We start from the raw sequence: 14,297 nt of genomic DNA, 5'->3' as shown, positions 1-14,297 counted from the left end.
TTTCATGCATCTCACCCCTCACACCTCCCATTTATTCTACTCACCCCCTCTCTTATGTATGTCACACCCTCCCGGTTCTCTTTTGTTTCACTATCCCCCCATTTCCATTTATCCCCCCTGCCTTGTATAAATCTCACCCCCCTCTCCCTCTCCATTGTATCTCACTTACCTCCTGTATCATGTATGTCATCCCTCTCTCCTTTTATTTCACCTTTCTATCTATATTTACATCTCCCTCTCCCTCTCCCCCCCCCCCCCCCCCCATCTACCTCTCCTATTTTATTTCAAGCCCCCCCCCCCCCTTTTATTTAATCTTTCAGGCTCCATACACACTAGCGTTTGTTTGTTTTTTTTAAGCTCCTAGAAGCTATTATCCGCATTTTTTTTTCTGCTCCTAGAATCTAAATAATGTTTTCCTATTTGTCCATGCACGCTACTTTTGTCTATTAGTATTTTTTGAGCTTCAGCGTCTAGGAGCAGAAAATAATTTGTTTTTGTAGTTTTTTTGGAGTGTGTTTTTAGCAGAAAAAAAGCTAAACACTACTAAAAAAACCTAACCGTTTTTTCCCCCTCTAGTTTTTTTCCTTTTTTCCTCCAAATTGTGGCCCGAGCACTGGATGCGGCCCTTTGCTAGCCTTTATCCGGTCCTTGGGGTAACAGTCCTCCCACTGATATGAGGCGCTATTCCTTCCACCGGCACTAACATTGAGGCATAATTCCAGACACTAAAAGTGGGGCACTATTCCTCCCACTGATACCAATGATGGAGCACTATTCCTCCCACTGATACCAACGATGGGGCACTATTCCTCCCACTGACACCAATGATGGGGCACTATTCCTCCCACTGATACCAATGATGGGGCACTATTCCTCCCACTGATACCAATGATGGGGCACTATTCCTCCCACTGATACCAATGATGGGGCACTATTCCCCCCACTGATACCAATGATGGGACACTATTCCTCCCAGTGATACCAATGATGGGGCACTATTCCTCCCACTGATACCAATGATGGGACACTATTCTCCCCACTAATACCAATGATGGAGCACTATTCCTCCCACTGACACCACTGATGGGGCACTATTCCACCCACTGACACCAATGATGGGGCACTATTCCTCCCACTGATACCAATGATGGGGCACTATTCCTCCCACTGATACCAATGATGGGGCACTATTCCTCCCACTGATACCAATGATGGGGCACTATTCCTGCCACTGATACCAATGATGGGGCACTATTCCCCCCACTGACACCAATGATGGGACACTATTCCTCCCACTGACACCAATGATGAGGCACTATTCCTGCCACTGATACCAATGATGGGGCACTATTCCTCCCACTGATACCAATGATGGGACACTATTCCTCCCACTGATACCAATGATGGGACACTATTTCTCCCACTGATACCAATGATGGGGCACTATTCCTCCCAATGACACCAATGATGGGGCACTATTCCTCCCACTGATACCAATGATGGGGCACTATTCCTGCCACTGACACCAATGATGGGGCACTATTCCTCCCACTGATACCAATGATGGGGCACTATTCCTCCCAATGACACCAATGATGGGGCACTATTCCTGCCACTGACACCAATGATGGGGCACTATTCCTGCCACTGACACCAATGATGGGGCACTATTCCTCCTCCTAACCACAGGCACTGTGTAGCTGACTACCAACCCTATGGTAATGTTTATTCTCACTGATGTTGGGCCCGGGACATTTTATACCCCCACTGGCCACAATCCGGCTCCCCTAAAGTCTGAAGGACAGTAAACTGGCCCGTTGTAAAGTTTGGAGACCCCTGGTCTAGATGTACTGTAAAAACGCTAATAAACACTTTTGAACGATACTTAAAAAAATGCTTTTTTTAGCAGCGGTTTTTTAGCTAAAAAAAAAAAAAAAGCTAGTGTGCGTGGAGCCTTATTTCATCCTCTCCCGTTTATCTCACCCCCCCCATCTCTCTCTCTCCCGTTTATCTCACCCCCCCATCTCTCTCTCTCCCGTTTATCTCACCCCCCCATCTCTCTCTCTCCCATTTATCTCACCCCCCCCATCTCTCTCTCTCCCATTTATCTCACCCCCACTCATCTCGCTCTTTCCCATTTATCTCACCCCCCCATCTCTCTCTCCCATTTATCTCACCCCCACTCATCTCGCTCTCTCCCGTTTATCTCACCCCCCCCATCTCTCTCTCTCCCATTTATCTCACCCCCATCTCTCTCTCTCCCATTTATCTCACCCCCACTCATCTCGCTCTTTCCCATTTATCTCACCCCCCATCTCTCTCTCCCATTTATCTCACCCCCCATCTCTCTCTCTCTCTCTCTCTCTCCCATTTATCTCACCCCCTCCTCATTCATATTGTATCTTTCTTTAATTATCTCTAATCTTTTGTTTTTTCTCTCGCCTCTCCTCCTTCACTTCTTTTTTTTTTTTTTTGCTGCTTTTTTTTCGCTTTCTTTCCTATTTTTTCTCTCTCCCTCTTTTTTTTAGCTTTCTTGTTTCTTTATGATTTTTTCCTCACTCTTTCTTCATCTCTCTTTATCCCATCAGCCTGTGTCTTTGTTCTCTCCTTCCCCCTCATCTCTTTATTTGGAACTCTTTCTTTCTCTTTTCTCTGCCTCCTTCACTCTGTAACTTTTTGTGTCTGTTTTTGGTTTGCAGATTAATCAGCCACTCGATGGGGAGTAACAGTGGATCACCTGTTCGTGTCGCCTTCCCAGCCTGCAAGAGCCACACCAAGAGTTTTACCACTTCTTCTATAGAAAGTATGAAACTGGTATTAACTGAATGGCAATTATGGATTTTTAACTCTAATTCACAGTAAACCATTAAGCCATATGTTTGAATCAGTACCAAATACCGTTCTCTCTCGCGCAAGTGTATTGACAATGTCGTTGCGGCAAAACACCTACTTGAATGCAGTGGAATATAAGTATTAATTGCATGAGGAACGAGAAGAAAGCTGAACAAAAAAGAAGTCTTTATTTATCTTTGAAGAGATATAGTATTAATATTTATATAGAATCTAAGAATATATATATATTTTTGTGGTGAAGATGGCCCCTCAGAATGCCGACTCGGAATCTATGCAAGTTCGGGACCTGCCTTTGACCAAGCTGAAGAAAGAGGAGACCAAAGAGACTGAAAGCAGGGATGAGACTATCAGCGAGAGCTCCATTGACCGCATCCCTGTCCGTCTCTGGGTCATGCACGGGGCAGTGATGTTTGGTCGGGAGTTCTGCTACGCCATGGAGACAGCTTTGGTGACACCGGTTCTGTTGCAAATTGGTAAGAGGTTTTTTAGGTTTTTTTTTTTAAAAAAGAGAAAAAAAAATCCCATTTTTGTGTAGATGTGTTTGTGAATCATTTTGCTTAAAAATGTTGTTTAGCCTCATTAAATGGAGGAACTGTAACTGGTGATGGCCAACGTGGAGAAAAACCTTGAGTCTTTATTGGGTGAGCAGGAACTAGTGGAGAAATGGGCAGGGAGGGGTGGCAGACACTGTTGGGAAGGTGGATGAATCTGGCAGCAGCGTCCATGATAGACTGTGTAGGGCAGTGTTTCTCAACCTGTGGGTCGTAACCCCTTTGGGGGTCGAACGATCCTTTCACAGGGGTCGCCTAAGACCATCAAAAAACACATATTTCCGATGTGTAAAGAGCAGCTACTGTGTAGAAAGCAGCTACTGTGTAGAAAGCAGCTACTCTGTTAAAAGCAGCTACTGTGTAGAAAGCAGCTACTGTGTAGAAAGCAGCTACTCTGTTAAAAGCAGCTACTGTGTAGAAAGCAGCTACTGTGTAGAAAGCAGCTACTGTGTAGAAAACAGCAGTATTGGAGGTAAAACGACAATCATGAATTATAATTACTGGGTAAATAATTTTATGGTTGGGGGTCACCACAACATGAGGAACTGTATTAAAGGGTCACGGCATTAGGAAGGTTGAGAACCACTGCTGTAGGGAGTTGCAATATTTGAGATGAGAGATACCATGGGAGTCCATCAGTAGCTACAGCATGTTGTGCCCTTGGTTAAAGGATAAGTTCACCTTTCGTAACATGTTACATTCTTTATCAGGATGCAACATGTTACAAATGGACTGGCCCCCGCATCCCCAATGACCCCAAGACCTCCTTCTCTCTAGTTCCCTGGTCTCCTCCTCCCATGCCCGCCTCCAGGACTTCTCAAGGGCATCACCCATCCTCTGGAACTCCCTACCCCAATCCATCAGACTATCACCTACTCTCCTCTCCTTTAGGCGCACCCTGAAAACCCATCTCTTCAGGGAAGCCTACCCCTCCCCCTGATAATTGCCGATCTCCTCTACTCCTCCTACCACTCCATCCCCCACAGCTTTTCCTCCCGTACCAACATCCTCTCCCTCCTAGATTGTAAGCTCCAAGGAACAGGGCCCTCGAACCCCTCGTGTATCGCATTATATTGTTATTGTACCGTCTCATGTATTGTCCCCCATTGTAATGTACAGCGCTGAGCGAACTATTGGCGCTTTACAAATGCTGTATAATAATAATCCCCGATGTGATCCTCTCCCCCCTGCTAGCTGTCAAAATTTTTTTAAAACGTGGCTTTGGGGGCCCTGCCCGCCTGGCCGCGTCACTCAATCACAGTATTCTGTGAATGAGAACACTGCAAGTTCTGACTGCCAGGGATTTCCAATCCAAGCCGCTTTCTCTCCTCTCCTGACACTCAGCATGGGGTGCCTGCAGGGAAGTTTCCCGCACCTCTGCTGTGTGAACTTGGTCTATGACAAGTCGGGGTTCACACAGAAGCACCGGGGAAACCGCATGCGATTTGGACAGGAATTGCATTCACATGCTATTATTTGTGGTGCAATTTGCATTAATTGACCCAAAGTATCGGTATTGGTACTCCTTTATTAAAAAAAAAAAATCAAAAACGGTATTGGTGCATACCTGAAAGTTGTGTAATATCAGCTCACCAAGGAGAGAGAATACAAGGGGTCCAAGGACAGAGCTTTGGGGGGGGAATCCCTATGGAAAGAGAGAAGATGGAGGGGGGGAATCCCTATGTAAAGAGAGAAGATGGAGTTGTAGATGACACTGAAAACGTGCTTTGATGGGTAGGAGGAGAACCAGGTAAGAGCAAAGTCTTGGAGGCCGAGGGCACAGAGGCAACACGAGGGTCTAGAAGTAGGAGTATGGAGGATTTGGCCAATGGTTTTAACAGTTAGTTATTCTCTTCAGAAAAAGTTCTGGTCGTTTCTAAATGCACAGAATATAATTGGCTATTAATATTTTATAAGTAAGAGCTCAGTAGACTGTAGATTGGGGAATACCAGATTGCCTTGGATTGAGAAGGAATTTTTTTTTTCCTCTATTCGAACAAATCGGATGATGCTTTATAAGGGTTCTTTTTTAACTTCACTCTGGATCAACGTTGGGTTTGGGGTGTGAGGATGAAGGATTTTCATTTGTTACTTTTGTCGTGTGCTTTAAATTTGATGGACGTCTTTTTTTTTCTTTGTTCTTTTTTTAAAGCCCAGCTGAGGGAAACCTAAAAATCATCCCTCACAGTGCAGCTGTACCTGCACTGTAACCCTAGGCTCACATCTGTGTGTGTGGTGCCCGCTGCGGATCCGTGCAGCCGCACCACCTGCACAGAGAATTGCAGACCCGCGGGCGGGTGTCATTAGTTCTAATGGCAGGCCGCCCGCACTGGAAAACGCAAACTGTACTGGGAACCGAGGTTCCTCTGCGGGCTGCGTTTTCCAAAGAAGTGCAGGGACTTCTTTCCCTGCTTGTCACGAGTACGGGAGTCCATTTAAACGAATGGGCTCTCGTGCCCGTGCAAAATGCGGCCCCGCATGGCCGCATAGGTGTGAACCGGGGGTAAGGGCTCATTGTACACTGCAGCTGCTAAACTGACATTCAGGAGCTGTTCAGCGGTTTTTCCAGCAGTCCCTGAACTCGTAATAATTTAACACTTCTTCGCTATATTATATAAATGGCGCACAAATATTGATACCAAAAAAAAAGCAGCCACCACAGTATTGCAGCAAAAACACATAAACATATAGAAGACAAAGGGGCGGCGTTATGGAAATCATAATACAGAAAATAAAAGTCCAATAATGTCCGGTATAAATACTGTAAAATAAATGCCTCTGTAATAAAATATTGTGGATATCCTATAAATTCCCAAAAAAGCTCCAATAGATTGGAAGAGTCCACCATCACCAACACCCCAAAAATGATCTCTCTTACCGGACCGAAATGACCCCTCAATTAAGTACGGGTCAAAAGAGCGCAGTACAGATTCCAAATGTAGATAGTGAACCCGGACACTTTTTGGCTCCAAAGGGACAAACTGACCCCCAGAGGTTGAATGAGGGAAATGCCTGCTGGATCACTTTCAAAAGATTCCCATAATTATTATTATTATTATTATTACACAGTATTTATAAAGCACCAATAGTTCGCTCAGCGCTGTACATTACAATAATCAAGACAACTCCCAACCAGGGGTGGACTGACAACTCATGGGGCCCCCAGGCAATAGGGGATCATGGGGCCCCTGTGTCCTTGCCCAAACTCAAAAAAGCCTATGAAAAATGTACCAGGGACATCTCATGGGGCCCCCTACTGACCCCGGGCCCTCGGGCAGTGCCCGAGTTTCCAAATGGTCAGTCCGCCCCTGCTCCCAACTGATAATCCAAGAATGAAGCCAGAGATAAACCTGTGAAAATGAATTATCCTCAAAGAGGACGATAAGCCCCTGAACTCTCCCTAATGTCCTCCTATGTGTCCATGTACAAATCCTCTTTTATAGGCAGTTGAGTTTACAGTTGTTTTTTTGAACGCACCATATTTGCATTCAGGAGTAGATTTTACTGGCGTTTCAAACGCTAAACGTGTAAACGCAGTTAACCGTGTTTAGATGCGTTTTTTAACTGTTTCATATCCAGATGCTGTCCAGAGCTTTTTTTCATCATCAGATATGCTTTCAAAGCGTCTTCCATGTATTCATATGGACCCGGTACACCAGCGCAGTCAGTTCCAGGTTTCGCGTGCAGGAAACAATGGTAGAACGAGCCGCACTATACTCATGATGGGATCCATAGTGAATACAACCAGAAAAGACAGGTCATCTCAACACATACTGCTATCTCTGCTTCTGCTCTCTCTATTCCTCTCAAATTGTCTCAAATAGTTAATTATTTACTATTTTGCAGTGCATTCTGGGCATTTTGGAAGGTCTTTTGATATTATCTTTTAAAAACGCTTCTAAACGCGATATGCAAACGTGGCTACACTGACGTTTTTTTAACCTACGTTTTCTAGAAGTCAGTTTCCATCGTTCAGAAGAGTACGTGTACATGGAGCCCTAAGACGTAATTCCTTGGTTAGGTCACAGACATAGAAAAATAGATCTACTTCCCCAATCCTTCACTCCTCTGCGCTGCTAGACTGATCCCCACAGCGTCTCCGTTCCCATGCTCTGGTGCTCGAAGGTGGCAACATCATCAAGACTCATGCTAGGTCTACATCCCTGCATTGAACATGATGATGGCAAATCCACTGCTGGAGGGTGGGTGAGTGCCCACTCACTAGGATCAGGGAAATTAAAGGGATTCTCCTTCTTCCCTAGAATAAGTGAGCAGTTAATGGTTGCAGTGCAGATGCAGCACCGCCGTAGGAGATCATTCTTAAGCTGCCTGAAGTTGCACGTTGAAGAAGTTGCACCCGGAGTTGCACCTGCAGAACTGAAAACTGATAACAATGGTTTCACTTCTCTCCTGCTTATAAACATCAGGTTTTGGGGGTCATTAAATGTGTACACAGATCTTACAAATCTTTGCAAGCAAACCATTTTTGTGTATATGAGGTTTTTAGCTTGCGTTTACCTTTTAAATTGACCTATCCTGGATAGTTCCTAAATATTAGTGTACTTTTCTAGCAAAATGCTGTCCTTCATAGGGAATATTTATTTCAGGTACTTATATATCGCCGTCAATTTACGCAGCGCTTTACATATATATTGTACATTCGCATCAGTCCCTAACCCTCAAGGGGCGTACAATCTAAGGTCCCTAACTCACATTCATACATACACATACTAGGGACAATTTAGACAGGAGCCAATTCACCTACCAGCATGTCTTTTGAGTGTGAAAAGAAACTGAAGTACTCGGAGGAAACCCGCGCAGGCACAGGGAGAACATGCAAATATATAACATCAAGGTAAAAAACCGGGATGCCTTTGGCTGAGAAATAGAAGGAAATCTAAGGGGTTCTAATCATGGTAACCCCCAATGTAGCAGAATTAATATAGCCAACTCACATATTAGTAGTTATGTGGTGTCCTCAGAACCTATAATCGCATAGAAAAAAAAGTGAAGACCAGGGAAAGAGATCCCTAAGGTCAAGGGGTCCCAATGTGGACAAACTGCGGCTTACTTGAAATTCAACCATTTATTGCAGTAAATATATGCAGACATGTAAAATAACAAAAAAGAGAGACCTCACCACCACCAACAAAGAGAAATGAAGGATGGAACTGACGTGGTCATCCAAGATGACACCATGCGCAGAGAAGTCCCGGCCAGGGGCAGACTGACAACTCATGGGGCCCCCGGGCAATAGGGGATCATGGGGCCCCTGTGTCCTCGCCCACTATCAAACCACACCCAAAAAAGCCTATGAAAAGGTACCAGGGGCATCTCATGGGGCCCCCTACTGACTCAGGGCCCTCGGGCAGTGCCTGAGTTCCCACATGGTTAGTCCGCCCCTGGTCCCGGCACCTCAGTGTTTTTTGTTATTTTACATGTCTACGTATATTTACTGCAATAGATGGTTGAATTGGTTTTTCAAGAACATGCAGGTGGTGTCGTGGTTGGGATTCAAACCAGTGACCCTAGTACTGCCAGGCGGAAGTGCTCACCATTTAGCCACTGTGTATTTTATTGTGTGTGTGGGTGTTTTTCAGTTTTTTTGTTTTTTTTTTAATACAAAGGGCTCCTAATTCTCCAGTCTTTTGGAACCCTGCGTGACCTAATTAGATTGGAGGCCACCAGTCCCCTGTCCTCATTCCTGCAGCGGTAGACCCGCCCAATGCAGATATTAGAAGCGCTTTGTTCCCAGGTAACATGCACACTAATAGCAATTGAATTATTCAGAGATGCCTTGGAAGATAATGCAGTTAAATATGACATACATCTCAGTAATGGATTACAGGTTGAATACTTGAACCTTGAGTGGCAGTGAAACATTAACATGATTGTCAATGTGTGCTCATTTCCTTCAGTTCTTCATATTGTAGAAAAAAAAAGAGTTGGGTTTTTACCCCCCCCCCCCTTTTTTTTTTTCTTTTTTTTTTTTTTTCTATACTAACCTATTCCTCACCATGGAGAACAAAACCAAGAGTATGTTTTACTTCCCTCCTCCCCAGCAGTGTTTGCTCACCTTTCCTTTGCTTCTCCGTCACTGTTTAGCACTGGGAGCATGCGACTCACTCCATGTGACAGAACTGGGCCAGTCAGTGCTTTCATATAGGATGGGGGTGCCATAGCCCTGCACAGTAGGAAGCATGAGGGATGTCCAAAGGAATGCTGATTAAAACTAACCTCTATGATCAAGCCTCAGGGTAGGGGCGAAACGCATTGGAGGGCATGGCCTAAACCAGGGGCGTCAAACTGGTGGCCCTCCAGCTATTGCCAAACTACAAGTCCCATCATGCCACTGCCTTTGAGTGTCATGCTTGTAACTGTCAATCTTGCAATGCCTCATGGGACTTGTAGTTTGGCAACAGCTGGAGGTCCGCCAGTTTGACACCCGTGGCCTAGATGATGCTAGGCTGTGTTTTCACCCCAATTTCACCTCTGTGAGGGTTTTTATCACTGTCTCTGCTTCCCCTTTGGTGAAATTGAGGTGAAAACCCAGCCTAGCATCATCTAGGCCACGGGTGTCAAACTGGCGGCCCTCTAGCTGTTGCCAGACTACAAGTCCCATGAGGCATTGCAAGATTGACAGTTACAAGTATGACACCCAAAGGCAGTGGCATTATGGGACTTGTAGTTTGGCAACAGCTGGAGGGCCACCAGTTTGACACCCGTGGCCTAGATGATGCTAAGCTGGGTTTTCACCTCAATTTCACCAAAGGGGAAGCAGAGACAGCGATAAAAATCCTCACAGAGGTTCTTGCCCTTCTTCTTCAATAACATTTTTTTTTATTACTGTGCCCCCATGTGAGATATTTCCCCCCAGTTACTGAGACAGCAATATAAAGGTCACAGAAGATCTAAGCCTTCCCCTCTTTGTCTAAAATTAAGAAACCAAATAACATGCCTTGTACTGATACTGGTCGGTCCCTTTTTCTGTGCCACTTGTGTTTACGGCATAATTAGCTTTTGCAGGTTCAGTGTAACTCATTTAATTTCGACCTCTAAGGATAGCGTCCCTGACCTCTAGGGTCTACCAGGAGCCACCCTGACTTGCATGCTCCCAGCCTAGTCTTTATGTCTCATTATGTGCATGTTTGGGTATTCTATTTATTTATTTATTACAGGTACTTATATATCGCCATCAATGTACGCAGCACTTTACATATATATTGTACATTCACATCAGTCCCTAACCCTCAAGGGGTGTACAATCTAAGGTCCCTAACTCACATTCATACATACACATACTAGGGACAATTTAGACAGGAGCCAATTCACCTACCAGCATGTCTTTGGAGTGTGGGAGGAAATTTGTAGAAATAGATGAGATCTGCAAAATACTTACTATGCTTCTTGTTGGGTTCCTTGGGGTGTCTGCTTTCCGGGAGGGGGTCATTGGGGGGGGGGGGGGTTGGGTTCTGTCCTGGCGTTTCGGGGGTTCCAGGGCTGTGGTGGGTGGTCTGGAAGTGCAGTGAGGAAATAAGGCCATTCAAAAGCCTGAAGGTGCTTATTGGATTTTGGGGTCCTCTGCTTGGCTGGACTGCCAGGGCATCTCTCACGTGTGGTGCCCCCATGCTCGGGGAAGGTGGCAGAATGTGTTTTGGGGAGTGATTCCACATTTTCCCATGTCGTGTGTGAGCAGTAAATCATCCCTTCCTTTAGATTGTAAGCTCCACGAGCCGGGCCCTCACATTCCTTCTGTACTGAAATGTATTGTAATTGTACATTCTCCCTTATATTGTAAAGCGCTGCGCAAACTGTTGGCTCTATATAAATCCTGTATAATAATAATAATAACCCACGCAGGCACAGGGAGAACATGCAAACTCCAGGCAGGTGGTGCCGTGGTTGGGATTGGAACCAACGACCCTAGTACTGCCAGGCAGAAGTGCTAACCATTTAGCTACTGTGCTGCCCATGGGTACAGTTGTATTGCACCACTGTGCATTGTAGCTGGGGTCCCTATTGTGTGCCCACTTGGGCAGTGTTGTGGGTCCTTATTGTGCCTGCTGAGGTGCCATGCTTAGGGTGTGCACATGCAGCCTCGCAAGGATACTTATCATTGTGTACCCATTGAGGTGCCATTTTTATGGCTATGTAACTTGGCTGGGGTACTTATTACGTCTTCTTTTCTTTCTTTTTTTTTTTTTTGTCTTTTGCTTTTTAGGTTACTGTTGCATAATGTGGCCAAGTCTTTATCATTGTCCCTTCTCAAGTACTATGCTTGTGGCTTGGGCCCTTATTGTGTCCACTGGAGTGCCATTCTTGGGTTTCCATGTTCACTAAGGTGCTGTGCTTAGGGTGCGCAAGTGCATTGTGGCTGGAGTCCTTATTATTGTGTGCCTTCTTCGGTGCCATGCTTAGGGTGTGCATTGTGGCCAGGGTCTTTGTGTTCACCAGATCTGATGGTGGAGATGGGGGTTCTGCTGTGTGATAGTACCAGGTCATGATCCTCAGGATTACCCCACCAGGAGGTGAGCAAGCCGAGATCCAGTAGCTGATGTAGCAGGGAGAGATCAGGCAGAAGCGTAGTCAGTAAACAAGCCAAAGGTTGGTAACAAGTGGTAGTGAAGGTACAGACGGGAGCAAGAGAGACCAGAGTGAAACATTAAAACAGGTTGGTCTCCCCTCTGATGATGTGCATTGCGCCAAAGGCCTTAGGAGGAGCCAACAGAGCGTGACATCACTGCTGCCTGGAGCCACGAGGAGGCCCGGCGGCCATCTTTAGTAAGGTGATATCCCAATACAATGCACTACCACCAGAGGGAGGGAGCCCTGTATCCAGTCTGTGCACCCATCCAACCTTAAGGGGACCTCTGGACCTGGCAGTTTTAATTACCACCAAGACAAGATTTCCTTCCTTTAGATGGATGCTCACCTAATCCGCCTTCCTAATTGACCTGGTTGGATATTGATTATATGCGCAATATCTATGCGCGTCCGGTGAGTGTGCATTTCTACCATTTGCTCCTATTATCACTTGGCTTGGTTTACTGCGACATCAAGTGGATTACCTTTACATTTACCTATTTTATGAACTATTTATGCGTTTATAACGAACTATTTATTCATGCGTTTACAATAATTCTTTTTTTGGGGCATTTTATTATATATTCGTTTACTCACATATAGCGCTGCACTTTTATTTATTTATTATCAGAGTGAAACATTGACTGGAGAGGGCACAGCAATCTGGCAGACTGGAAGTGCAAAGGCATGGCTAAAATAGAATGTTCATGGGAGAGGAACAAAGGGTTCAAGGTTCATGAGAAACGGGGTTCAAGGTAGGATCATACAAGGAATTGTCCAAGGTGCTGTCCAGCATCCCAGGTGGCTCATCAAGAAGAGACATCGCCAGACACAGCAGCGGTTGTAGGTTCAGAACTGGGTTCCAACATCCATAGGTCAAGCAGGAATTTGCAGTGAGGGTTCAATACTAATTTGTAGGCTTGATGTTAAAAAAAAAACAAACAAAAAAAAAACAGCGAATGAGGTGCTGTGCTTTTGTGACACTTGTAATCTGATTGGATAATGTTCAACACCACATAAAGTCAAAGCGCATTCTTTCTGGGGTTGCCTAATTGCCCGATGTGATCATTTTCTACAGGGAAATGATAATGGCAGAATGAACAGAGAATCATCACGTTCTGTAAAATATTCACTACTCCGCATAAATATCCATTCATTCCCAGCACTTCGCTAGCAATGTTTTTAAGATTCCATTATTGCTGACAGCTAATCCGTGTGTGCATCTCAGATTAATCTTCGCTTCCGAAGACGTGTCTTAGCACGGAATTATCCGAGACTCTCTTTATCGAGCAGGAATTCATTCTCATCATTCATGGAGGTAGAGGCTGGTTAGATGGGGGAGTGCCAGTATTAATTATAGAGCTGGGATTCTTCTTTGGTGGGATTGCCTTTCCAGGCTGTGGGGGGAATGAACATGGAACCCCATGTAGATGAAAGGGTACCAATCAATCCAGTTATGGGTAGCCATTCGAGGGCGTGTCTTTGTAAGCCAATTCAAGTAGTTGTGTACATTTTTAGATTGCTGTGATTGGTCATAGGGAGACCAATTACACATCTGATCTTCATAGTGTCTCTATGTGACCTGTATATTTACCCCCTTTATCCTGCCCATTAACCACTTTATTTCCATCTCCCCAGTGAATATGACCAGCACATTAACCCATTCACCACTTCTGTCCTCCAAATATGTGCTGTACTTAGTGCACCATTTCCAAGCTCCATGTTTTAAACCCCTTTAAATCCAGCTTGTTTCTGTATTTGCAAAAAAGTTTGCCCCCCCCCTCCTCTCTCATTCACACCTGATCTTCATAGTGTTTCTATGTGACCTGTATATTAACCCCCTTACCTACTTTATCCTGCCCATTAACTCCTTTATTTCCATCTCCCCAGTGAGTATGACCAGCACATTAACCCATTCACCCCCTTCTCTCATACACACCTGATCTTCATAGTGTCTCTATGTGACCTGTATATTAACCCCCTTACCTACTTTATCCAGCCCATTAACCCCTTAATTTCCATCTCCCCAGTAAGTATGACCATCACATTAACCCATTCACCCTCTTCTCTCATACACATCTGATCTTCATAGTGTCTCTATGTGACCTGTATATTTAACCCCGTTTATCCTGCCCATTAACCCCTTTATTTCCATCTCCCCAGTAAGTATGACCAGCACATTAACCCATTCACCCCCTTCTCTCATACACATCTGATCGTCATAGTGTCTCTATGTGACCTGTATATTTACCCCCTTTATTCTGCCCATTAACCCCTTCAATTCCATCTCCCCAGTGAGTATGACCAGCA

The 14,297-nt window shown here is 45.0% G+C and overlaps 1 protein-coding gene across 3 annotated transcripts in view; it reads left to right on the top strand.

The window, feature by feature from the left end:
* SLC45A4 (solute carrier family 45 member 4) overlaps positions 1-14,297 on the top strand; it is a 287,627-nt gene that overhangs the window by 173,773 nt on the left and 99,557 nt on the right. For all 3 annotated transcript variants that reach the window (XM_089689534.1, XM_089689535.1, XM_089689536.1), the window contains exon 2: positions 2,700-3,326. In XM_089689534.1, coding sequence (XP_089545660.1) covers positions 3,095-3,326 — 232 coding nt within the window. In that variant the 5' untranslated portion in view covers positions 2,700-3,094. The remainder of the gene's footprint in view (positions 1-2,699; positions 3,327-14,297) is intronic.

Source organism: Staurois parvus, unplaced genomic scaffold (assembly GCF_062004578.1).
Source record: "Staurois parvus isolate SC_StPar_1 unplaced genomic scaffold, SC_StPar_1.0 ptg000485l, whole genome shotgun sequence".
NCBI classification, from domain to species: Eukaryota; Metazoa; Chordata; class Amphibia; order Anura; family Ranidae; genus Staurois; species Staurois parvus.
Note: the sequence above shows the minus strand (reverse complement) of the source record. Positions and strands in the feature narration are given on the sequence as shown.